Here is a 27,840-nt window from a genome sequence, read left to right on the forward strand (position 1 = left end):
CCTGTGCACTCCGTGAACATTGAGCGGGTTAACCCAAAGGCCACGAGCATGCCCGTCAACGACCCCGAGAGCATGCTGAGCTACCAGGTAAAGTGGCCTTTAAATGGCTAATGCATGGCACGTTTCTTTGGCACTGTGGGATGGCACAGAACAGGCTGCACACAAGCTCCAGCAGCTGTTAGCCCTCACTTTGAAATTCTCCAATAGAAATTCATCAATTGCCGCTGGAATGATTGAATGTGTCATATTTCAGGAACTATTTTTCCGACAGAAATGAGCCCAACTGTTTTCTTTGCCGCGGATGTTTCCCCATGCATGCCCAAGCTTGCTGCAATGTTTTTTTAATTCTTTCGTTTTTCTTTCAGATTTATTTTTTTTAATGTTCAAACGGACTCTTTAAATGTTCTCCCGGGATGCTAAGCTGTATTAGGTTTCTCCTGCAGAGTGATGCTGAATGTAGAGGATGTTGTTGATATTGTTATTGCTAACACGTGCAGTGATTCCGGGAGCGTATCACATTGCGATGCACTGAGGAAACTGAGTCATTTTATTTTTTATTTTTTTCTGTTCCTTAAGCACTAAATGCGTAGGCTACCGGCCACATTTCCGTGAGGCTGCAGCAGATCGTTGACTAGATGCATTTAAAACACATTCAAATGTCAACTGCTCGTGCTTGAGGGGTACGGGACAGTTTGCTGGGGTTTCAGATCGCTCTGTGCAGAGTGTTATTTTTTTCAGTTACCCTCAAATGACCTTGACGCCATCCTTACACCGTGCACCACATGCAGTGCTGAACATCAATTTCCATACATGTGCGATATAAGCCAATCCTGGCGTCAGTGAAGGCACCAGATATAAATGTACTTAATATTATTTATTAACAAAGAAAGTGTACATTAGCAGCAAAAAGAAATAGATAACACCTCCATGTAAAGTGCAATGCAAACAGTTATTTTAAAATATAATATAAAATATAGCAGCTGCCTGAAACCCAACAAACAATGGCTCAATTAACTTGCTGTGTATGATATTAATAAAAAAATCAATTACTGGATCGGAATTCTGGATCAGCCTCATTCATCCAATATCCAATCCAGCTAAATATCGCAGCAGACATCCGATCTGGATCAGGATCGGTGCATCTCTAGTTTGAAGGGGGGAAATGGCATCAGCTTTAATGTCTTGTTGATGTGTGATCCATTATCAGGTTGCAGGTCAGCTGACGAGATGGAGGTAAAGGAAGAACTGGCGAGTAAAACTTCACCATTGAGCATTGTGTTTATTCAAGCTGACATTGAAGTATTTGTGTAGCTTGATTGTAAGTACTGTGGCATGCAGCATCACAGCTCAGTGTAACATCATGGTGATTGGAAATAACATCCAGTCAGAGAGAAGCAGACAGCTCTTAAAACATTAGGGTTATGCCTGTTTACTGTCACTTGTTACTGTGTCTCTCTCTACATCTAGATCTGGTCAGACAGCAGGATATTTTGCCCCCCTTACTTGATGAATTATTTACTTGTCAAAATGTCAAAAGTCACTGAAAAATTGCCATCATAAACTCCTATAGCTGAAGGTGATCTCTTCAGATTCCCTGTTTTTCTCTGATCCACTGCACATAGATTATATTTTGTACAAATGTTGTTCTTATTAAGGTACTGTTGCCACATTGATTTGGTTACAGACATAAGTGGTTATCACTGTGAGGTTGGATATTTGCTTTGCCTTAAAAAAAAGTTTTCCTGTGCTCAAAATTTACAATTACGCATTTAGGAATGAAGCACAAATATAACTCAATTAAATGCCTGTTCCTCAGCTTAGCTTTTAAGTTGTCGAGTAAATTGTGTGATTAGTTTTTCAGCTTTTGTGCCCCTGCGTTAAGATCTAGAGCTGCTCAGGCATCAGCAGTATAGAAACCAGGCCTATGAGCATGTCTGTAGAGGTAAGAAGTAAATAAATTGGTAACATTACGGAGTTACTAAGTAATGAATCAGGAATGAACTGATAATTAAAGAATCGTTAATACATAGTTCCTTAATAACTCAAAATCAAGCTATAGCAGATAATGATGAGCTACTAGAGAATAGACTGAGAGATTATATATAAACTAATCTCTAGGTGATGATTAGTTCATGATACTGAAAAATTATGCTGCTTTTGAACTGCAAAGGTGACAATGTGTCAATATTACTCTTTATATATATATATATATATATATATATATATATATATATATATATATATATATATATATGTGTGTGTGTAGCCATAACTCAACAGAAATGGAGACCTATGGACCTCAGTTTTATGATTTCATCCCTCTTGTGTGGGTAGTCCTTTCCTGATATGAGGGTCATGATGTGTATTCTTTTGTTGTTGTAGATCTGAGAAACACCACCAAAATGTTAGTTTTTTTGTGTTTCTACTAGCCCCCAAAACTGTAAGACTGTGACTCTAGCTCCAGCTTTGTTATTATTTATGACACTCCTTGACATAAATTTGTCCCCCCAACACAAGTCAGTTCCAATTTTTTCAGTCCTATTAGTTATTTGGCATCCTTCCCAAGCTCTCATCAGTTTAATCAGATTGGAGTCCATTTACTGAGAGTGATAAATAGGCGCCTATCTGATGTATGATTGAGTATTTTAAAGAACAACACTGTAGTTTTGAAAACATCTCTGAAGGGAAAGTACATGTAATGTAATCAATCAGATTTTTCCATCTGTTAAAAATGTCCAACAATTTATGTATTAAAGTAATCAATACACTACATAATGTTTGAAAACTATTACAATGATGTGACACAAAGCCACCATTTATTGGGATTCATTTAACCCTCTTTCACGCCTGCAGTCTATCATCAGCTGATGATGTATTTGAATCTGCAACTTATTTACGGCAAATGCTTTTGCATTGTGGTTTGAATACTAACAAGCAAACCTGTTGAATGTTACATAGATTACAAGAGTATTGGCACCAGACAAAGCAGCTCCTCACCTGCCATGTTCCTGAAAATAATAAGAGCCGTCTTTCCCATGTACACTCAGACCTACATCCTTGTCCCCACTTCTTCTTCTGTTGAGTTATGGCTGTTGGCATTTAAAGTGTTACATTACCGCCATGCCACGGCACATGTAAAAAGGCGCAAGATGGAAATGTTCCTGAAAGTAGTGCATGTGTGAATAGTAATGTAATTTACTGGAAAATTGTCTATATTTTAGATAGCATATATCCAGAGAATCATACAGACACATACATTTAACCCTTTGGTACCTCAAGTCTTGATTTAGAATATCCTTTAACCATTTGTGGTCTCAACTTGATCACATTTATTGCAAGAAAATCTTTCGTTTTAATTATACTGTACATGTTACCGTCGTTCACCCACAAAACCAACTACACCTGCAGTTATCTTTCTAGAAAGAAAACAATTAGACAGTGAGGGCTGTGGAGAGGCAGAATTGTATGTGTGGCATTGAAAAAGGTGTGTATGACTCATACTATCCGTGGGCTGAATCAGTCAAAACAACCGCCCATTGCATCCTATCTCCTGCAGCTCTCTCTTCTCTTGTCTCATGTTTTCACCATTACCTCTTCCTTCTGTCCATTCATGCTAACCCCTCTTCTAAGTGAAGCACCATCACATGTGTCTCTTCCGCAGATTAGCAATGGTGCAATGCCATGAAGAGGCAACATTAGCCTGCGGCTTTAGCAGCGACCACCGACCCTGGCCCTCAGACACGAAGCCTAGTCTGGAAGTGACAGGCCCAGTTGTCTGAGTCATGATCTGTATCCCTGCTGTCAGTTCAGAGTGGTGGAGGTTTGGGGGTGGGGGTATGCCTGGACAGAAACACAATCAAGAGGAATAGGGTCAGATGCGTCAACGGTGACAGATATAAATCGAATTACTCCAAAGCCCATGTACCGCTGAATGATCGAGGCACTTTTATGAATCTGCTCTCTTTGCTGATGTAATTTTTATGTTCATTCAGAGTGATAAACATAAACAAAAATATGTGCTCATGCAAGAAAAATTGCTGCTTCTGAGTCTGTGATATGTCTTGTCAGTTGTCAAGTCTCTTCATTCACTTTTACAAGCTCCTCTCACTGCTCCCATGCAGTCCTGATGTAGTGAAAGGACATTTTAGTGCCGCAAATAGATCGCCCTCTCAGTCCGGAGACTGGGATGCAAATCACTGCTGCTCTATTTGTACGGTTCAATGAATGTTTCAATGTAATGCACTTTGACAATACCTTCTGATTTTGCCTTAAGTTATTGCAAAAAGAACAACAAAAACAATTTGTTTTTTATCTCTGAGAAATTTTGAAATGCAACAATTACGAAAGAGCTCTAACTGCTCACTGTCAACACAGCCTCTAAAGTTGTGTCATGAACTCTCATGCTCTCAAAAAATAAAATAAAAAACAGAGAAAGAGAGAGAGAGAGAGAGAGAGAGAGAGAGTGACTTCATTCTCTGCTCAGGAGGCCATTACTGCACTATATCTTTATATAGCAAATATGTGTTTGCTGCTATATTAATGTTCTGAATATCGAGTACAGTCGCTTTAACTTACAGTGTACATATATCAAAAACAATGTATGAACCCATGTGTGTGTGTGTGTGACTTTCTGCCTCAATGGGAGGATCATCAGCATCATAAGTAGAAGAGTGTGTGAGACTGCAGTAAATTATTCTGCTCTGGAAATCTAACATCTTTCTGCGACATCTGCCCTGCCGGAAAATTTCTCTTTTTTTGTTTAGCTATCAAGCGTAGGTGAGTGATATAGCATCTTTATTTTTGGCTTTTACATGCTGTTTATAACGTGACTTCTTAAATGGTTCTTTGAAGGCATTAGAAACTGTTCGGGAAAGGGCACGCTCTTTTTCAAAACATATACCTGGCAGGTGATTGGATGAACCATCTGTCTATTAAACTATCACGATCGATCCAGAGGAGAGAGAAAACATCTTTTCCGGCAAGAAAAGTCTTCAGTGCCGATCTTATCTCTCATTGAAGAAAAACTGATGCTATTGCAGCATCTAATGTCTATAGGAGCTGCCACGAGCGGTTGCCTTTCGTTTTGCCATTACACCCAGTACAGTAGCTCATTGCAGGACGCTGTTTGGCTGGCTCACTTTTGTTCTGAACACAAATGCATTACTTGTAGCCTGACAAGATTTTTGTGTGACAAGTCAACTCGGTTCTCGCATGATCTCATGTTATCGTGAGAATCGGGGTTTAAGGATGGTGGTTAAAACAATAGGTGCCGATGCAAACATTGAAACAGTTTTTGCTGTAATCGCCCCAAAATCAAAACTGTGTTCCTTTACTTTGCTATTGGCCCTTAGTTGTTAGCTGGCATAAAAGAGACACCATTAAAATATTGAGGAAATGAATAATTACCGGTATATTTATGCTGCTTAATTCAAAGATATGGGTTTAAAACCAGACTGAAAAGTTATCTGTAAATGTATTTGATTTGGTGGAAAGATTTCACAAGAATCATAATTATGACATATATTTATTGCTGCCGGGACAACAGGATGCCTTAGTCAAAAGGATTTTCACAAAATGACAGTCTTTTTAACACAAAATCCCCTCTTTGTATTGTTTATCCATCACAGCTCAACAAGTAAACAGTCTGTGTAAACACAAAGAAGGCATTTCCAGCTAAGAAGTCAAACTTTGGAAGATACCCACCTGATTTCAACCTACATATTTTAACAAAGAGATTACTAGTACTATTGATTTTGTCCCACATTGGAAGCACATGACCGGTACAAAACAGGAGGAATTAATCCACTTTCATATATGGGCAACTGACTATTGTTTTAAGCCACCCTTGAAAACGTTTTAACATTTCCTTTAATAACCTATCCCTGTGGAAAAACCTTAAGGGCCAGACTGAATCTAAAGCAAAATATCAAAGTTTTAGAGTTAGAATACAGGCCTGTGAAGCTGTAATGTTCCTTTTTATCCCTTCGTAAATTCACATGACAATGTCCTCAGGTCATTAATTTGGGCAGTATCATGTGCTTCTTTTTCTCATATCCAGTCACAATGTAGCTCCAGTGTGTATTTTTCATAACCAATGTTATGCTTGTAAAGGACAGAAAACTCAAGGACAGGCAGCCATTTTGGACCTAGCTGTGGACCGCCTCTATGATGCAGTGGCAGTAATCTGTGTGGAAAATTATGTTTTGAGTCATAAACCCTCCCTATAGCTGTGACTGATCCAAAACTAGAGGACAAGAGTGGAGAAAAACGACGGTTGCTAGGAGAGAGAAACAGGCAGCAAAACGCAAATGATGTGCCCTGTCGGTGGAAAACATGTGCATGCTTTGAGGGTCACAGATGTACACACCCGCAGAGACAGAGCAAACAAAATTATGTGCGCCATGTGAGCTTTTAATTAGCTGAAGCACATAATGTGACACAAGGGAAGTGAGTTGTGAATGACAGGCAACCATTAACCTGTTGAAAAAACACATACCTGCATGAGTTTGCCATTAAGAAGGTGCTCTTAATGAACTGTGACTAATCACAGGGATGTTCAAGGAGGGGCTGTTGCTCTAACCTGAAAAAGGGCAAAATAATAATAATGCAATATTGCACAACATGGTGCAAAGGTTACAAGCTGCTCATTGTTTGGACAACCTGGAGTCGGAAAATGGAAACACTACCAAATTCAGATGCTACAGTGTCACATGATAGGGAGCATAGGGCAGCGCTTTGTGTCCCTTTTTTCTTATAAGGGCTCTGGGTCGCCTCATCTAAAAGTAACGCGTTTGGATTATAACAATAGTCTTATGTGATCACTTATTTAATTTGGTCTTTTTCTTTAGCTTGGCCTTGTGCACATCCCTGGTGAGTCCTGAATCCCGTAGAAGGTAGACCGTAACCACGACATGGGTATACAGCAGTGTAATCTGATATGGCCCACAAAGGATGACCTAAAAGAAAAGAAAATCTGTCACGTCGTTCTGATGCTGTTGCTCTGAAAAACAATGTCATCCACTCTGGAGCTATTGAATTGACCTCAGGATATGATTTTCCTCCTTTGTGTGTGTGTGTGTGTGTGTGTGTGAGTGTGTTTGTGTTTGTGTGTGTGCGTGTATGCACCAAATGGATCCAAACTAATTGATGATCTGATGGTCTACCGTCTTTTCTGGGACAAAGAGCTTTTAGAGTCTGACTCTCTCATCCATTCGCCCTTGTTGTTTGCCTATGTTTGGTAAAGCTCCAGTTCTAATGGAGCCGACTGCCTCCAGCAGGAGCCCGTACCCACACACTGCATAGCGGCCCTAATTCACCAGCCACAGCTGCACTGACTGATAACACTGTGTGTGTGTGTGTGTGTGTGTGTGTGTGTGTGTGTGTGTGTGTGTGTGTGTGTGTGTGTGTGTGTGTGTGTGTGTGTGTGTGTGTGTGTGTGTGTGTGTGCGTGTGCGTGTGTGTGTGTGTACGTGTGTGTGTGTGTGTGTGTGTGTGTGTGCGCGTGTAAATCAGGGTTATATGTGAGATGAGGGAGAGATTTACCCATAGGAGGTTTTTCCATCTGTTCGTCTGTCCCATTCTTGTGAACGTGATATTTCAGGAACTAGGGTGGTGATGGTATCAATCTTCTGTGTAAAGTACCCATGTTTCAGAATTTGAAGCGTCTTTGTAGCAACATCCATATAGTATATGGCATGTTATCTACTGTTATGGCTACAAGTTCTTGTGCCATCCTGTCCCTCTGGTAATCCACCACAAGTGGTTTTGCTGATATTGAGCTTCAGGTGATTGTTTCTGCACCATGTGACAAAGCTACTAATCAGTCCTCTGTAAAAAAAAATAGTCTTTTACTCAAAAAACATTGCACCTACTACCTTTTATAAGATTCCTTCAAATTCTTCACAACAGGCTGGACATGGGTGTAAACTTCAGTTTGACTGATTGGTGGTGGCATGCAATGGCAATGCAGTAATTCTAGTTTAAGTTTGTCATAGAAGAGATAGATATTAAAGCCTCCCTACACTGAAAATGTTTGTTTTTCTTCTGTTTATGGCCTCTATGCTGACTCTTATCTATGGAAAGTTTGTGACTAGAGAGGTGACTTACACTTCTGAATGGAGATTCAAACGTATCCTGGGCAAGCTATAGTCGGTACGTCACAAATCCATAAATCAATCACTGTCTAATATGTGAAAGAACCGGGAAATATCTTTGACAAAACACCAGCAAATAAACCTGAAACCTCCACTGCAGAGCAGACTGTCAGTACAGAGAGAAAGCAAACTGCCATCATAGCTGTCAGCCACTGACAGTTACAAGCTAACAAGCTAACAAACAACAGAAACTAATAAAAGATGTTAACGACACTAACCATTCTAATAAGTCTGCTAGTCGCTGATTTTAGTTGTTTTATTTATTTTTATTGTAGCTTCTGTGCTGGTGTGCTATAGGTCCTGGTTAAGTGCCTTGCTTAGGGGCAATTTGACAGGAGTTACATGTAAATATGGTACACACTGAAAAGTCTCTTCTTCTGTCACCGCTAGGGCTAGAGAAGAAAATCCTTGGTCGGGGGCAGTGGTCGTCATCTTGAGCAATTAGTCGACTAATTGACACATATATGTAACGCACCCTCAAATTAAAAGCCCTCCAGCCTTTTAGGCCAGTCGACAGTCACTGATTTTCACTTAATTTTGACAAGACATGGCTACAAATGTTGTTTTTTGCTGCGACCAATGGACTAATAAAATTTTGGTTGGCTAGTGCTTGGTCGACCATTTTGGGGGAAGCCCATGTCCCCGCACATCCATCCCTTGCATAAACATAATTATAAAACAGTCACATTTAGTGTTTGGACCAAGCATGATTTCTTAATTAAGTGGCCTTTTTTACAGGGACAGAATTGTCTAAGGGTTAAGAAGTGCTCTGTCATGGAAAGAGACAGAAGTCCCAAGACACTGATAAGGCGGGAAGGGTGTAAACGAAGGCAGCACCAGGCCACGCACACCTGAGAATTAAGTGGATGAAAATTTAATAAAGGGACCGATCACTGTCGTTACCAGGACATCTGGTTCTATATTTCTAATAAGCCAATCTATGTTTTTTTTCCACCACAATAAATGCGGGGGCTTCTCTGGCAGACCAAGACATTTTCATTTCCACTCCATTAATTAAAACCCTCAGCTCTCTCCAACAGCACTTCAGAAAGATAAATTGCAATTATTTTTGCCTCTGTGGCCGTCATGTATAGCATCCCGAGCCGCAGTGTGTGCTTCGTTCGATAGATACTGGACTGGCCAATTACAGTAGAAGACTGCAAGACAGAGACTGTAAATCTTCTTTGTTTGCCCCTCTGTTTTCACCCAAAAAGAGAGATTTATTGAATGGGCTGTCATTAATCACACACCTCACTTTTGATGAACAAATTACACATGTACATGCTTTGTTTCATTGTTGAACCGTAACTATCTTCTCCTCCTCTTCTTTGACATTTCTCTGTCTATAATTCACATGCACCATTAATAATTTTATAAGCTTGGGCGTCAGTTTAGCCAAAAGGCAGATATTTCAATTTTCTGTTACCACAGATTCAGCATTCACTACCCTTACACTTTCTTAGAAACACATCCAGAACATACAGGTCATGTGTTCATATAGAGTGGGCGGAAGAATCTATTATGTAGAGAGCTGCATTTATATACCAGTGTGCCTGTGTGTGTCTCCCTCCGCCATTTGCATTTATTTATAGATTTTAGCTATTGATTCTAACAACTGTAGCAGGGGCGGATCTAGGATTGTGGGAGATCCTATAAGTAAAGATATCAAACTAATGCTGGAAAGGAAAGGAGTGGACAGTGAAGCAAAACCGACTTCTAAACACAAGAGATGAAAAGGAGTTTAGAAGATAGCAGCAAAGGTGCCAGCCAGCATCAAATGTAAAAGAATAAAATTAACTTCTTGTTTGTTTTTCAGTTCTAAAGTTTATGATGTCAATCAGGATTACATGCACTGCAAGATAATTTTTATTCGAATATAATGCTCATGATCAGTTTGACCTATTGCTCTATTTTGTTTTATATTTTATTTTTTCAGCAGATGCAACACATTATAAAAAGTTAAACATAAATAAATAAAAACTAGAACTATCAGTTCATAACTTGCACACACCGAGTGTTAATCTAAAATGTCACAGACGTGAAATATCTGTTCCGGCACTGGCGTTGCTGGTGGGTCCTTGCGTCGCCGAGAAAAAAATTCTTAGGTCCATCATATCTTATGTGTAGCTACGTCCAACAACATACAACACAGGAAACAGAATCGGAGAGGAGGACACACTTCTTCTCGGCAGGGCAGGCTATGAACGCAGGTTACTTTCCCGCTGCTGCTGCCTCTCTGTTGGATTCTGGTACTGCAGTAAGGCTACACTTCAGACTCTGGAGACTGACATAACATAACCTTGCTAAACAGTACCTCGGCAGTGCCCAGGAGATGAACTGGCACCTCTCCAGCCACCTATGGACTAAGTTACTGCCGCCCCAACTGAACTGTAGCCAGCTTTTACACATGCACAACCGGTGTGTCAGGATTTATTCTGCATGTGAGAGGTTAGAAATGAAAGATTTACTGTTGCATGCACTTGAGGCATGAAGAGAGATCCTGAAAACAGACACTGCAGCAGCAGCAGCGCCCACTGTAGAGGTTCCTGCAGCACTCAGCCCTCATTATTATAGGACCGACACACTCAACACTGCAACTGAGCAAACAGTACTGTTTCTGAAGAGTGCCTTTTCACTGGGATAGTAAAACACATCCTGCAGCAGTCTGCCCACAGCAGCAACCATGATAGATGGAGCTCCCTATTAATTTAATTTGATTTGATTTGGCCTTGATAGTGGAGCCTAGCACATTCTCCAACTGGCTCAAACAGATTAGCTCTGGCATGTCTGTGTGTGTGTGTGTGTGTGTGTGTGTGTGTGTGTGTGTGTGTGTGTGTGTGTGTGTGTGTGTGTGTGTGTGTGTGTGTGTGTGTGTGTGTGTGTGTGTGTGTGTGTGTTCCTGCCTGTCCTTCTCTTATGTGCCTATGCCAGACGGTCTGAAAATAGACTGTCTGGAATTTGATGTGCATTGTTGAGAAGCTGTTGCCAGTACAGTAGCTCTGTTACAGTGTAGTAAGGTCACTTTATGACCTTTTCAGCTCTCCTTTTACAGACTGATCTTAAAGGGCTACAAATTTAACTTTTCCTCTTTTTTGAGAACAATGTGGCTGATGGAGACGATGGGCATCATAATGAAATCTATCATCTGCACTGAATATCACTAACAAGAATGGTAACATTATAATCACGTTTTGTGTGTCTGTGTTTTTGTCCATCAGAGGCCAGATGAGGAGGTGGTGGTAGACCAGGGAGGGACCAGCTCAGTGCTGAACATCCACTATGAGAAGGAGGAACTGGAAAGTGAGTAACACATGCAGGTGAAAATGGTACTCAAATCCTTTACTTTAAGTGTAATTCCAGCGTATTTGAATTCCATGGTCTTTTGCGGCAGGAATTTGTATACATCAAATAAGCCATTGAGACATGTTTTTTGGGTAAACTTGTCTCGATGGCTTATTTGGTGTACAGTATGTTAATGCCAAACAAGACAATGGAATGCAAATACACCAGAATTACAAATATTGAAGTCCCATGTTCCAGAAATACAAAGGCAGAACTTCTCCACTCTATATGGGACAAACTGCAGTCACAATTTAAAAAACCCGACAAATTAACAGAATGTAAACATCACAAAATAAAAGTACAGGGTAACAAAATATGAAAGTACGGTTTTCACAAGGTTTTGGTTCTTGGAAGTATTTAAATATTTCTGCATACTGGGATCCATAACAAGTGTTGAAACTGCATATGAGACTCTTGTGGGTTAAAAAAGCCCACACTTGTGTGATGATATTAGTCCATAGAAGACTTTTCACTGTAGTCAGAGGTCAAGCTCTTGAAACTCACTGTTTAAAATGACCTGTTGTGACCTCTAGGATAATCACAGTCATTACAAAAACAAACTAGAGACCTACGATAGAGGACGTATGGCTTTTCCAAGTTATATTGACAATAGGGGAGTTTCTGAGCAGTTTCCAGAACAGTGATCGCCATCTAATTGCTGTAAATGCAGTTCTTGCAGAAATCACACCATGGCTTTTTCTCTGTTGTCCCTCAAGGTCTGGGTAATATGTTGCATCGAATCTGTGTAACAAATGGTATCAACTCAGAAATTGCTGCAACATCATATGAGAAATAATATACCATGAGAATGGGAATGATAAACTCACTGCATTATGTTCTAAATACTTCTGATTCATAACTAGAAGAACGGCTAAGAGGTTAAGTCGCAACCTTGAGATGACTTGTGAGACTATATTTAGATATAGAGTACGTCATTCAGGAAGGCCTATAGCTTATATCTGAAGATGACAGTTTATTCTTTATGAAATTAGAATTCATACGTAATAAAATACTCTTTTTTTTCATCCTCCTATGTATTTTTCTAAACTGCGATTACTGAACTTTCCCGGATTATTAATATCACCAGGATGGTGTTTTATGGTTTTTCAGTGTTGAACAGTATTTTTGTTGGATAATTTTTAGTTGCACTTAAATGACTCGTACAGTGCATATTTATCTCACAGTTAATCATTACTGACACTAAGTGAGCGTACAAAAACCATTACTCAGAAATAAAATTAAAATCTCTTTGTCAGGCCACAGGACTCTGTTTGTGGGAGTTCGGATGCCCAGGCAGAGCCACCGTCACCACAAGGCCCATGGCTCTCGCCACCGCAAGAGAGACAGGAGAGCAGGAAGCATCGCAACACAACAGAGCGAGGAAAGTGAAACGGCCCCCTGCAGTCATGGTAACACACACACACGACATGCGCGCGCGCACACACACACACACACACACACACACACACACACACACACACACACACACACAAAACCTCTTCTTAGGCTATTTCTTTGATTGACAGGGTCAAATCCAGTATTTTTTTGTCATTGATTAGTCAGAGAGGGAGATGGAAAAATATAGACATTTTGTCATGGCTCGATGTAGAACATGCATACTTGCACAGCCACATCCCAGAGAGGAGGTAGTGGTTGTTAAATGAAGCCTATCAATACTGTGGGCACTTCACACACTGGCACTCACACACACACACACACACAAACACATACAGCACTCCAGGCTATTATTGATAAGGCTGATTGATAAGCAATGATTAGCTACCAAAGTGCAGGAACTTGTCAGCATGTTGCATGTGTGTGTGCATGTGCTGAGGTGGATCTGTCATGAACGGTGCAGGGAATAACTCCGAGGAGCAGGACCCAAATGCAGACACGGACACTGAGTAAGAAGTAACCGAATGTTTAATCAAAAAAAAAAATAACCAACAGTGTCCAGGAAATGGGGAGAAACAGGAACGGGGTCGGGATGTAGACGACGAAGAACAAATGTGGTGATCAGGAGACAAACACGAACGGGTAGTGGAAAAACAGGAACTCTGGAAACTAAAACAAAAGAAACAAAGAAACAGTTAACAAAAACAGAGCAACACAGATGTAACAAACAAGCATGGGTAATGGGAGCCAACACAGAGAGACACAATACCACATAAATGCGAAAACGGTCTGGCGCCAAATGTGAGCCAAATCCGGCTTTTTATCCCTCCAGTGCTGACGAGGTGATGAGCCACAGCTGGGCGGGACCACGCCTACCAGCAACAACAGACAAACACAAAGGGAAAGACACAAGCAGGAAGACACAGACAGAGGGAGACAAACTCACACAAAAGGTAGAGGGAAGAGACTGACAGGACCGGAATCCTGACAGGATTTGTGTGAATGTGCTCATATGGACCCAATAGTCTTTTAACCAAACTGATGACATGAAGAGACAGAAGGATTCGGGGTAGCCTACATCCACAGATCTGTGGTTAGTTCTCCAAGATGTTTGGAACAAGGGTTCCTTAAAAAGCTGTGTGCAAGTGTGCCTAGAAGAATTGATGTTGTTTTGATGGCAGAAGTTGGTCACCCCAAATTTGATTTAGATTTATCTTCTGTTCAGTCACAGCATTTTGATAATTGATGAAAATAAACTATTAACCATTTTTGAAGGCATTCTTAGTCTGCAGCATTTTTTTCACGCCTGCCTAAAACCTTTGCACAGTAGTGTATGTCAGTGGTTTATGAAGTAGAATTTTATCTTTTTTAAAACCTCGAATATGTCCCAGGTCAATTTGACCCAAGGGATACCAGAGGGGCACAAAAGTGAAGACCATACAAAGGTTAAAATGACAAAATAATGACAAAGTAAGCAGTGTTGTGTGTTTGTGAAAGTCTTTTGAGAACCTCAGTTCACCTCTTGTTCTTCTCTCACATCCTCTCACTTCATCAGACACGCCGTCCCAGCGTGTCCAGTTCATTCTGGGCTCAGAGGAGGATGCTGAACACGTGGCCCACGAGCTTTTCACCGAGCTGGATGAGATCTGTGTGAAGGATGGCAAGGATGCTGAGTGGAAGGAAACAGCCAGGTCAGGATCTCCACTGGGAGCTGCAGGCAACAATGCTTTGCAATCAAGCTTCTGTGTGTGTGTGTGTGTGTGTGTGTGTGTGTGTGTGTGTGTGTGTGTGTGTGTGTGTGTGTGTGTGTGTGTGTGTGTGTGTGTGTGTGTGTGTGTCTGTGTGTCTGTGTGTGTCTGTGTCTGTCTGTCTGTCTGTCTGTGTCTGTGTGTCTATTTGTCTGTGTGTGTGATGGAAAACATTTTCTTAAGGTCTGTTGCTCCCTACTCCCTGTCTGCACAGAGATGATCTGGGTCTGTATTTATCAGTCTCTAAGAATTACATCTAAGACTCAACAAGGGAGAAAAAAGTTCTTATTTATCAAACAACTCACTCCTACGTACAGCAAAGTGTAGGAGTAACATTTTGGAGCAACAGAGGGTCAGTCATGTAGGAACAGTCAATCAGAGACAACGATTTTATGCCACATCTGCCATATTATCAATTTGTTTTTTAATCCTTTGATTTACTCTTATGTATTAGTCCGCAAAATTTGTAAAATCATTTATATGGTCACAAGCATTTAAAGGGGAACTACACCCATTATCAAAATTCATACAGAGGGTCTAAGACAGTCCAAAAATATTAGTAAACATGAACAACTCTCTAATAAAGTTATCCAAAAACTAACACCATATTTGTGATGTTATCAAGTATAAAGTGTGGAACTGCAACATAGAAAATTAATTGTGATAGAAGTTATGTACACTTTCTACTTTCTACCACATAATGTGCATTACGAGGGTATTCAAAGTTAATTATAATGCATTATAATGCTTCATGACTTTACATAATACTTTCTGATGTACTATATCAACAGTCATAACACATTATAGATGACTTAAAATGAATTAAAAGTTCAAATGAGTTATAGATGCTCTTGACTAGTTAAATAAATAGTTAATAAACTAGATGTACTAGAGGTTGACTGATGGGGTTTATAATACATTATGACTACCTATATTCAACTATAAACACCAAGTAGCTCTAGTATGTACTCCTAGTATACTATAACAGTGTTAAGTCAAGTGAAGTACATATTGATAATAATGCATGCTTCATAATAACGTTTCATTGTTGGCGAAAGTGTAATAGATTTTAATGCATTATAATAATATATGGTGCATCATAGTGATTAGGGTGCAAGACGCAAAAATAGATCACAAGTATAGCATTATAGCATAATATGAGTCTTTACTACAGCTGATTGTATAGGGGAGCTTAGGTAGTCATAATGTATCATAAGACCCATCAGTCAAGAGCATCAATTAGACACTCACAGTGTTATGTGTGTTTACTAGCGTAGTCATGAAGCATTGTCAATGCATTATAATTCTGACGTAACAGATGACTCTGGCTTTTAGAGAGAGAAGCTCATGTTCACAAATGGTGACTGAGCTTTCCTAGGCCATGGAAATAACATATTGAAATTCTTAATTTAGGTGGTCTTTACCGTTAACATGTGAGACAACAATCTAATATACAGTGTAAATATATGGCTTTAGACCATCATGACCATTAATACATTGTACAGTCACTCCAGATGTCTAAAAAGTTGTGCGTTCACCTTTCAGAACTGCAGTCATCTAGGATCTACTCTTAAACCAACTTAAGAAACCTCTTGTATAAAAACACACTTCACATTTACTCCTACTTGCAAATTTCTCGCCTGTCTTTAACTTGCAGGTGGCTGAAGTTTGAGGAAGACGTGGAAGATGGAGGGGAGAGGTGGAGCAAGCCCTATGTTGCCACTCTGTCCCTTCACAGCCTGTTTGAGCTCCGCAGTTGCATCATCAATGGCAGCGTGTTGCTTGACATGCATGCTGACAGCATTGAAGAGATTGCAGGTGAGAATTCTTCCAATTGACATACACATACACAATATCTCAGTACTGGAGCGCTTTCCATTCCGATAGACAAAAGCAAGCTCTTTCTGAGCAATTCTTCATAAGGAGGTATTTAGAAATCATTTTTATCAATGGTGTGAGTGACGGATGTTGCTTCTTCAAACGGATATGATTCCGCAATTTGTCTTCCTGTCTCTCTCTTTCCTGCACTCTGCACTTCTTTCTCCTGTCCTTGAGTAAAGATCGCATTCATTGATATAAAACAGGCTCCATATCTCAGCTGAGATACCCTCTGGATGTCTGCTACAAATCAATTATCCTCCTAAGAGAGGAGACGCACATACAGTGCATGCCGGATGCAGAAACAAACAAACAGACCCAAGTTGTCAGTCATAGAAAAGTCAAAATGACTTTCTTGAGATGTAATCATAAACACGCACAACACTGTACAGTGCCAACAGTACCAGCAGTGGCTGTAAAGGCTCTGTTTTTATGAGCAAACTGTGCTCTGTGGTTGCGTTTTCCTGGAATATTGCAGCTGAACTTCTGTTGAACCTGATTTGCATTACAATCTACAATAAAATAAAGCTGCTGTCCCAGTTCGAGCTTTGTCTGCACACAAAGTAAAGAAAGCATGCAATTAACCATACACCTGTAATTTGCATGCAAGCACATGATTGGAAAAGCACTGACTATTGACTTCCATGTGCGTAAATGACCACAGTTTTAAAACTGACAGATAAATAAATGATTTATATAAAAATGCAAACTATTGTTCTGCACTCCTCGCTACATGTTCTTCTGTCATTAACTGTTAATAACAAATTAAAGAAATGCAAAGAATTGAGTGTTTTACGTTCCTGTCCACCACATACACAAACACACATATGTCCATGAACGCATACAAAATATCATATAGTACAAGGCTCTCCAGCAGTCTTCCTCATGGTCATATTATGAGAGGTTACCACCCTGAGCAGCCTTGTTGCCTGCAGTCCTTCTCCTACTCCACCTCTCCACTGCTCTTCTCAATTCCCTCTCTCCTCCACGTGACATCTGCCAACAGCACCTGGACTCCAAATAGTAGCCAAGATGGTAGAAGAAATGCAGACAAAGTTATTTATTCTTGTGGCAAATTGAGACCAAGAGAATGCAATTGAAAATGCTTGAAGTTGTATAAGCTGCACCAGTTCTTTGAATGTGACAGATATTGCTGAATGTATCTCATTGTTATGAATAACTGATGGGCACAAGTCAAGTGATACACCGAGAGGAGGCGAAGCTGCTGCTGTAGTCTTCAATTAGAAGATCCATCTATGAAGTGTGAGAGGAGGAGAGGAGATTGTGGGTTATGTTTTAATTTCAGCCAGCTCTCTTGTCACTGTCCTTATTACAGTTTTTCTCAATTGCTAAAACACTAAACCCTGTTGTCTGAACCAATTTCTCTGTTGCCTGAACCCACTGATTGAATCAATCACTCTTTTGGCAAAACCATGAGCACTTTTCACCTGTTTAGACACAACTTCCCAACACATTTTCATTGTGATGCACCTGTGCTGCATAATGGTGAGCAGAGGTGGCAAAAGTCAAACACAATTAAAGCACGGTTGTCACTACTTGGACACAACAACTCAAAATTGATCACACTTGTGGCTAATGATGTGAGGGAATATATAAAGCCAGTTCAGAGAGCACTGATTTGTGAGGCACTACAATGGATATAAACCTGAGAGGAAGAGTTCGTGTGAGAGGAGGTCGAGGTGGTCAAGGTGGTCAGCGAAGACAAAGAACAGTAATATCTGATGAAATCAGAGCTACTGTGATTGACCATGTTCTTGTCCATGGTATGAGCATGAGGGAGGCCGGACAAAGGGTACAACCAAACATCGCTAGATTCACTGTGTCCACCATAATCCGAAGATTTAGAGAAGAGAACAGGTAATTATCTTTTTTGACATTATAGTACAGTATGTAAATGTTGAGAGCAAATTACTGTATGACATATTACATTTCAGTACATCACTGTGCCAATGTACTGTAGTATTGTAATGGAGGCTTAGTCTAACTGTCTGTAGGCCTAGTATTCCATGTATATTTTTTGTAACTGCATGTTCTCGTTTTGTAGAATTGAAAGACTGTCACATGGGGGGGGGGGGGAGGACAGGTGGCACATGTACACAAGTGGCAAATGCATACGATTTCTGTTTGTTTTGTACAAGTGCTGCGTGTAAATGCATAAGATTTCTGTTTTTTGTCTTTGTGTAAAGTGCTAAATGCACAGGTTTTTTGTTTTGCAACATGCATTCAGCTTCATGTCCTGAGCGTTGTGTTTTCTATTTTTCTATGTAGTGTTTAGTGACTACTCAGTAGTGTTTTTCATTTTTGATTGACTTGGGGCACGATTTGACAACAAAGTTCAGTTTTGGGCACAGATTGAACCGTTTTGAGGTGAAAGTTTGGTTTTGCAAGAAGAGTCTGAGGTTTTGTGAATGTAGCTTGAAAATTGGGGTTTGTGTTCACAGTATAGAGAAAATGAGAGAAGCTTTCAAGAAATGTGTCTTAGCAATCGAGAAAAACTGTAACATTAGCTGATTATGCTGGTGCTCAGCTTGAGACATTAGTGCTGGCCTTGAAGTATGCTCAGAATGAATGCAGGCTCTGCAGTGTGTGTGTGCGTGTGTGCGTGTGTGTTTGTGTGTGTGTGTGTGTGTGTGTTTGTATGTGTGTATGTATGTGTGTGTGTTTGTGTGTGTGTGTGTTTGTGTGTGTGTGCGTGTGTGCGTGTGTATGTGTGTGGGTGTGTGTGCGTGTGTGCGTGTGTGCGTGTGTGTAAGGCAGACACTGATTGACTGCGGAAGAGGGAGGGAAAGAAAGAAGGAAGGACAGATCCAGTGCTGACTCAGCTAGTCTGTATGCAAAAAGGGGGCTGGGAGAGAAGGAGAGCAGAAGGAGTGAGAGAGGTAAAGAGATGGTGACTATTCTCTGCAGTCCCACGTGACCTGATATGTTTTACACTAATTAAATAACCACTTCAAACTAAATACTTTCTGCTCAGCACTTAGGTTATTACATTTTAACTATATAAATTAAAATAAATATTTCATAGTTCAAGGATGGCTCTATAGTTGTAGCTTTTGTGAGCTTTTGTGTGTAGACCATATTGATAATAAATGGAAAATGGACTTGTACTTATAAAGCGCCTTTCTAATCTTCTGATTACGCAAGGCGCTTTCACAGTGTTTGTCACATTCACCCATTCACACAGACATTCACACTGATGGCAGTGGGCATCTACATACCATCTAATTTAATCATTCACACCACATTTACACACCCATGCGCAGCACGGGGAGCAATTCGGGGTTCAGTGTCTTGCCCAAGGACACTTCGTCATGTGGACCGGGGGAGGTGGGGATCGAACCGCCAATGTCTCGAATGGAGGACGATCCACTGATCACTGATCGAGATGATTTATTGATGGGAAGATGTAATCTGGCCCCCGCTACCGTGGTCTCTGTCATACAAGATTGCTGGATTAATACTGTATATAATAACTCTAATTATTATTATTAAAGATAGTGCAACTTGTTGCTGCTCATGGGGGAATTGATGGGTCTCTGTAAATAATAATAATAATAAGAATTCCTTTATTTAGGGGAAATTCAATTTTTTTCACTCTGTTATTATTATTATTCATGTTACACACACAGGCCGGAAATACACAGACATGCACAAACAGGACCTATATACATGCAATTAATGGAGAGATGTCAGAGCGAGGGGGCTGCCAATGGATCGGCGCTCCGAGCAGTTGGAGGTTTGGTGCCTTGCTCAACAGTACCTTGACAGTGCCCAGGAGACGAACTGGCACCTCTCCAGCCACCAGTCCACACTCCATTCATGGTCCACACAGGGACTCGGACTGGCGACCCAACGGTTCCCAGCCGAGTCACCTATGGACTGAGCTACAGCTCATGAATGAAGTCAGAGATTGTGGCCTTGGCCTACTCTATATGTAATGTGTCTTGAGATTCGATTTGATTGATTTGGCACTGTAAATAAAATTGGATTGAATTGAATTGAATTGAAATTTAATTCAGGACGACATATTTTCATGATGACAAACACACACACACAGGTTACACGGTGAAAACAATACCATTCTCACTGTTGTGGCTTGTAATAAAAGCCGTCTGATTTCCCCAACGTGAGCATGCGCATGTTTCTTTGTCCGTGTGTTTGCGTGCAGACATGGTGCTGGACCACCAGGAGGCGTCCAATGAGCTGGACGACAGCGTGAGAGTGAGGGTGCGTGAGGCCCTGCTGAAGAGACACCACCACCAGAACGAGAAGAAGAAAAACCTGATCCCCATCGTACGCTCCATCGCAGAGGCAAACCGCAAACAGTCGGAGCCCCACCTTACAGGTGAGTTTCACACTGTACACAACATGCCCTCAAAGCAATTTCAATCACAAGCAACTGGACTTGGTTATTTGTCAAGGAAATAGACTAGACAGATTAACCAAGTCCAGTTGGTTTTGACTGAAATTGCTTTGAGATGATCTGGACGAATGAGAACATTCACAGGCTTATGTACACAACATGCAAGCTCACGTTACATTCAGTTCTCACGGAACATTTCTTGTTATCAATCAAATCCACTGTCATTAAATTATAACTACTTTTGTACATCAGGCTATAGAATCAGTGTAAAGTCTTCGTACTTGAGTCAAGTCAGAGACAGTATGATATAATAAAACTAGGAAATAAAGTAGACATGAAAAAGGAACTAAGACTAAGTAAAATGCAGACAAACAGAGTTACATTCAATGCTTTCAGGGAAATGGGTGATATATTTGCAGCTAAGCATTTCTGGCCTCATAGTTCATTTTTCACTTTGCACTTCGCATGCCAATAAATACATGTACTAACTCTGATTAAACTCTCTTTCTCTCTCTCTCTTTCTCTCTCTCTGTCTCTCTCTCTCTCTCTCTCTCTCTCTCTCTCTCTCTCTCTCTTCCTCTTTAATACACACACTTTACTGTCTATCATGGTCAGCCACATCTCCCCAGCCTCCACCAGCTATAGAACCTGCTAAGAACGGTGCCGGACACGAAAGCACACAAGTGGACCTCAGCAAGGTAGACGAGCAGGGTTTTTTTTTTCCTGATACACTTGTGCAGTTTCTCAGTGCACACTGTTCATTTATATGGAGGGTTGCTGTGAAGGGCACAATAGAATGAGTCTAGAAAAAGGTAGATATAATTAACACATCAGACAGCAGTGAAAGATCTTTTTGGGGGGGGGGGGGTGTACAGGGCCATCAGCTCTACATGTACTGTAGCACCCTGCTAATATAATAATAATATATAATCAATGTATGTCTGGTGTGCTGTCAACAACCAGTTCACATAGTGCCCCACTGCCCCCTATGAAACAACTGGAGAACTACATTTGTTCAAAGTGCATCCCATATAGGACACAGCTAAAATCTTCCATTTATCCTTTAACTTCCACCTGGGATTTTGAGATCATATCTGTGCAGTTGAATACCCCTAGCACTGAAATGCTTGCTAGGTGTTTGGTGTTAGGTGTTTGATACCGACGCACAAGGCACCATTTAGCGTTAATATGAAATACACTGAGATGAGATTAGACTGTAAACCATATTTGACGTTCAGAGCAAGTGCTCCAGAAGTAAGAGCGAAAAAAAATGTGTATGTAGGAGGGTATGGTGCTGGATAAGTCAAACACACACAGGACTTTCTCCTGTGACTCCTGTCCCATTCTTGTCTTTCCTATGCTTGAAGTATGTTCTTTGAATGCTTAACTGATATTAACTTCTGCCTCCCCAGGTGGACATGCACTTCATGAAGAAGATCCCAGAGGGTGCAGAGGCCTCCAATGTACTGGTGGGAGAACTGGACTTCCTGGAGAGGCCCATTGTGGCCTTTGTCCGCCTCTCCCCCGCTGTGCTGCTCACTGGACTCACAGAGGTCCCAATACCTACCAGGTAGCGGCCACATAGACAATTATTTAGTCATAAAATCAAACTATGTGAATTCAAATATCCAGGGATGCTTTACATACTCTAAATCCTCTGCTGACACACATCAGGTTCCTCTTCATTCTCCTGGGCCCAGATGGAAAGGCCCAACAATACCATGAAATTGGACGCTCCATGGCAACCATCATGACAGATGAAGTAAGAACGCGCTGTCAATTGAAATGTAACTTCAGAAGCCTTCACAGCACAAATTGAATCTCAACATCTGTCATGCAAAGGCGGGTGGTTAAGTTCCCTCTGTCCTTCACTTTTGTGTGGAACCAGATCTTCCACGATGTAGCCTACAAGGCAAAGGACAAAAGCGACCTGCTGGCGGGAATAGATGAATTTCTGGACCAGGTGACGGTTCTGCCACCAGGGGAATGGGACCCCTCCATCCGCATTGAGCCCCCAAAGAGTGTCCCCTCTCAGGTACACAGCTATGATGACATAGAGATGCACATTTTAATTTTGAGTTGTAGCTACATCTTTGATTATGTGCATTGAAACCAAGAATGTGTTTTTCTGGGTGCCTGCAGGAGAAGAGAAAGATGCCAGGAGTCTCTAATGGCACAGCCTGCCAGGTAGAGGAAGAACTACATGCTGAGCACCATGGGCCAGAGCTGCAGAGAACTGGAAGGTAAGCTGATATTTTCAGGATGATTACACAGGCGTGTTGCTTCAGTAATGGCTGCTGTAACACATTGTAAATATAGAAGCCATATGCAGGTGTTATACTACATTTATGTTACATTCCTGTGGAAAACGTGGATTTATCACCTGATATGTTTTCTGAAGGGATTTGAGGACGCCATGTTTGGCAGTCATAGGGACCACCTAATCTAAATGTAGATCTGAGGTGGGACAAGCAAGTGACAACTTGCCCTGTCCCAGTCCCAGTCCCAGCCTGGTCAGATGCGCACATGAACTGATGAAGCCTCTTGGATGAGAGGTGAAACGTCTTCCTAGACAAATAACCAGGTCCAGTTGCTTTTGACCGAAATTGCTTTGAGGACCGTATCAGGAATATTTTTTGGTCGTGTCTAGATGGTAACCCTTTGATTTAGGATACAGAAATGAGCAACTGCAGGACTCGCTTGTGTCACCTTAACCATTACTCACTAGACTTTCACAAATCTTGGGTTACTATCCAGACGTGACACTCTGTCCATCTTTCTATACAGTCTATGGCTGTGCCAGCTTGACATGATCTATCTCTTCATCAGATTGTACTCTCTCTTCCTGTGTTGCGTGCTGTGATCAGGTTGTTCGGTGGTCTGATACTGGACGTGAAGAGGAAAGCTCCGTTTTATCTGAGTGACTTTAAGGACGGTCTGAGCCTCCAGTGTGTGGCCTCCTTCCTCTTCCTGTACTGCGCCTGCATGTCTCCTGTCATCACCTTTGGAGGACTCCTGGGGGAGGCGACAGAGGGACGCATCGTAAGAGCTGAGACGAATATGTGTTTATTAAATTAGTGGGGAAATGGGGTTTGGTCTTGTTCCTGAACCTTATTTATAATAACTTCATTAGACATGGTACCTGTTTGTGATTACGAGACATGCACTCTTTTTATTTCCACCATGCGTTGTAGAGTGCCATAGAGTCCTTACTCGGTGCATCTATGACTGGAATAGCTTACTCTGTGTTTGCTGGTCAGCCTCTCACCATTCTGGGCAGCACAGGTCCTGTGCTAGTTTTTGAGAAAATCCTCTTCAAGTTCTGCAAGTATGTATTACAACAACCTGTCTATGGCATTTTTATTATCACTGCCGCACTCCTCTGTTACCCGATTACGTTTTCCCTGTCATCCCTTCCATTCCTCTCCTCTCTTCTCTGTTCACATCAGGGACTTCGACCTGTCCTATCTGTCGCTGAGAACTTGTATCGGTCTGTGGACAGCCCTGCTGTGTTTGGTGTTGGTTGCCACCGACGCTAGTTCTCTGGTGTGCTACATCACTCGGTTCACAGAGGAGGCCTTTGCTGCCCTCATCTGCCTCATCTTCATCTACGAGGCCTTGGAGAAGCTCTTCCACCTGGGAGAAGTCTACCCGTTCAATGCACACAGCGAACTGGATAAACTCACACTGGCATAGTGAGTAAAATAGTCACTCTACTGGCTCTGATGGTAGATTTTTCATTGGGTTTTTTTTTGCGCATTGTTGTTTTCTAAGAATATACAGCTGTCAATCCCTCCTCACTTCACCCCTGCCCTCCTCTAAAAGCCAGATCACATGCTCAAATGCAGTTGTCTTTATGTCTGGCCTAATTTAAGTGATAAAAGCATTCAAGCCCATCATTTTCTGTCGGAAAGAAACCGATTTTTCTTCAGATCTGTACTGTCTCTCTCTATCTGTAGCTGTAGGTGTGCACAGCCTGATAACCCCAATAATAAAACCTTAGAACTGTGGAGTGAGAGAAACATCACAGCATCTGCTGTACCCTGGACTAACCTCACTGTTAAGGTAATGTAACTATGTGGAAACACACACACACACATTTATACACTTTGACGTCGTAATCTCAGTGTGACTTCCACATGATAGCGCGCACTGCTTTCTCCAACGTGTTTACTTTTGTTAACATTCAACTAACCCCCTCACCTTCCCTGGAGCAGCCAACCCCTCTTAAGGACCTCTGCAAACACTGCCAAGGACATTCAATCGATTAACCTTTCACTGTGTATGACTGAACACACCAAAGGCTTGTCTTGTTTTTTTTCTTGAAGTTTTGTTGGCTCCTTTCTACCTGTCTGATCATTTAGATAAAACAGCCTTTTGATCTATTTTCTCTTGAGTCATCTGAGGGGATTTTGTTCTAATATAACCTCTGTGAATCTCTACAGGAGTGCATCAGTCTGCAGGGCCACTTTGTTGGGACGGCATGTGGCCACCATGGCCCCTACACCCCAGATGTTCTCTTCTGGTCTACCATCTTGTTCTTCTCGACTTTCTTTATGTCTGCTTTCCTCAAACAATTCAAGACAAGCCGTTATTTCCCCACAAAGGTGATCAACCAATATGGCTACTCTCTAAGCAAAGTTCACTAAACTGACATGCCACATTAGTAACAACTGAACTTGCGGTGTTGTCATCTCCCGTGCCTAGGTGCGGTCCATGATCAGTGACTTTGCGGTGTTCCTCACCATTGCAGTCATGGTTTTGCTTGATTATGCCATTGGAGTGCCCTCCCAGAAGTTGAAGGTGCCCAGCAAATTCCAGGTATAGACGGAATAAAAATTATAATGTAGACCTTGATATAAAACGTTTCCTCACTCTTTAATGTGATCCTCCAGCCTACAAGAGATGACCGAGGTTGGCTGATCAATCCAATAGGACGCAACCCCTGGTGGACAGTTCTGGCTGCAAGCATTCCTGCTCTTCTCTGCACCATCCTCATCTTCATGGACCAACAGATAACTGCCGTCATCATCAACCGTAAAGAGCACAAACTGCTGGTAAGAAAAACTACAGCTTCCTCTGTGAATCTGTAACTCTGAATTGTTGCTTCTAGCTGCTCTCTGTTACGCAGAAAGGCTGCGGGTACCACCTGGACCTGCTCATGGTCGGGGTGATGCTGGCAGTGTGCTCCATCATGGGTTTGCCCTGGTTCGTAGCGGCCACGGTGTTGTCCATCTCTCACGTCAACAGCCTGAAGCTGGAGTCAGAGAGTTCGGCTCCGGGAGAGCAGCCTCGTTTCCTTGGCATCAGAGAACAGAGGTTGACCGGCCTGCTCATCTTCCTGCTCATGGGCTGCTCTGTATTCATGACTGGAGCTCTGCAGGTCAGTCAGACGAGCTATGCAATGCTGCCCCCCTCTGGCTGGGACATTTTTGAAAATGTCACTCCTCAATGCTCACTGATGTATGTTGTTTTTTTCCAGTTCATTCCTATGCCAGTGCTGTATGGTGTTTTCCTTTACATGGGAGTCTCTTCATTAAAAGGCATCCAGGTAATGTGAAATGTGACACTGCAACATCCTATATGGTAAAGATGATTTACAATAATGTTACTATGAGTTCAATGGTTCATTCTTGGAATCTGAAAATGTGAATAATTTTCTAGAAGCTATTACCAGATATGTTATCAACTGTTTCTTTACTTGCACTAAAGTTATTTCTTCAGGTGGGAGTATCCAAATGTCCTCTCCGTGCAAACCTCTAATTAATGCGCCTGTCCCTGTGATGTCCTCTCCTGATCTAATTAACTCTGTCATAATTCAATGACGCCTAACAGTTAATTGTCATACTAATCAAACTAAATTTGTCATTTATAATCACTTTCTCTCTCGTGCCATATTCACCATCTGTCTCCCTGCTCTGCTCTCATTTATTTGTCTCTCCTTCACCCTCTCTGTCTCTAACTTACCCGATACCCCGCATACACTTCTCAGTTCTTTGACCGTCTGAAGTTGTTCGGCATGCCAGCGAAGCACCAGCCGGACTTCATCTACCTGCGCCATGTCCCCTTGAGGAAAGTGCACCTATTCACGATCACCCAACTCACATGTCTGGTGCTGCTCTGGGTCATCAAGACCTCACCCGCCGCTATCGTCTTTCCCATGATGGTGAGTTGACCATCCCCTCTCACTCTCTTCACTAGTCTAGTGGTTATTCCTCCATTTAAAGCAATTCTTACCATCTGGCATTTTTGAGGAGATCGACCTACCCCCTATTCGCCAGTAGGAGGTTCCACTTTGACAGGCATTTCAGTGCACCTTGCCTAATTTGAGGTCCGAAACATTGGATTTCCCATGGCAGCGCAAGTGAAACAGAGCAACAAATGACAGGCAGGAAGCTTGTTAAATCTTTTTATTCAGACCGAATAAAATGATTGCTTAGACTTTTATCAGAATAAAATGAGAATTAAATATTAATGAGTTTTAACACCTGGTGGATTTATTTTACATTTTAGTGTGCCATATGCTTATTAGGAGCATTTTAAGATTACAAAAGTGTAAAAATGCCAGAAAAGTAAGAATTGCTTTGACTGTTTTTTCCCCTCTTGCACCTGAAGGTGTTGGCTTTGGTTTTCATCCGCAAACTGCTGGACTGGTGTTTCTCCAAGCGAGAGCTGAGTTACCTGGATGACTTAATGCCTGAGTGGAAGAAAAAAAATCTTGATGATGCCTCCAAAACAACAGAAGAGGTAATCTGAAGGAAAGCTTAAAATACACAGATGGAAATAAAATAAACATGTCTTAAAGACTGTCTATATTGTGGATTTCTTGTAGGAATCACAGGTTATGCTCAGTACAAAAAAGGAAGATACAACTACTGTTCAGATTCCCATGGAGAGCAGCAAGCCTGTTCCCACCCCCAAAGCACATGACCCCAGGTGA

The 27,840-nt window shown here is 41.5% G+C and overlaps 1 protein-coding gene across 1 annotated transcript; it reads left to right on the plus strand.

Moving 5' to 3' along the window:
- Positions 1 to 48: 48 nt before the first annotated feature.
- On the plus strand, positions 49 to 27,840 carry slc4a8 (solute carrier family 4 member 8; the record flags this gene model as incomplete). The annotated part of the gene is made up of 23 exons (XM_083939935.1): positions 49 to 87; positions 11,372 to 11,453; positions 12,752 to 12,904; positions 14,446 to 14,581; positions 16,296 to 16,456; positions 20,706 to 20,882; positions 21,516 to 21,598; positions 22,313 to 22,470; positions 22,575 to 22,662; positions 22,789 to 22,935; positions 23,043 to 23,143; positions 23,768 to 23,942; positions 24,095 to 24,228; positions 24,350 to 24,595; positions 24,860 to 24,965; positions 25,346 to 25,507; positions 25,608 to 25,721; positions 25,796 to 25,957; positions 26,032 to 26,283; positions 26,383 to 26,451; positions 26,893 to 27,066; positions 27,516 to 27,647; positions 27,733 to 27,840. 23 exons carry the CDS (start codon positions 49 to 51, stop codon positions 27,838 to 27,840), a joined length of 3,159 nt encoding a protein of 1,052 aa, XP_083796061.1.

This window comes from Echiichthys vipera (assembly GCF_963691815.1).
Source record: "Echiichthys vipera genome assembly, chromosome: X".
NCBI lineage: Eukaryota > Metazoa > Chordata > Actinopteri > Perciformes > Trachinidae > Echiichthys > Echiichthys vipera.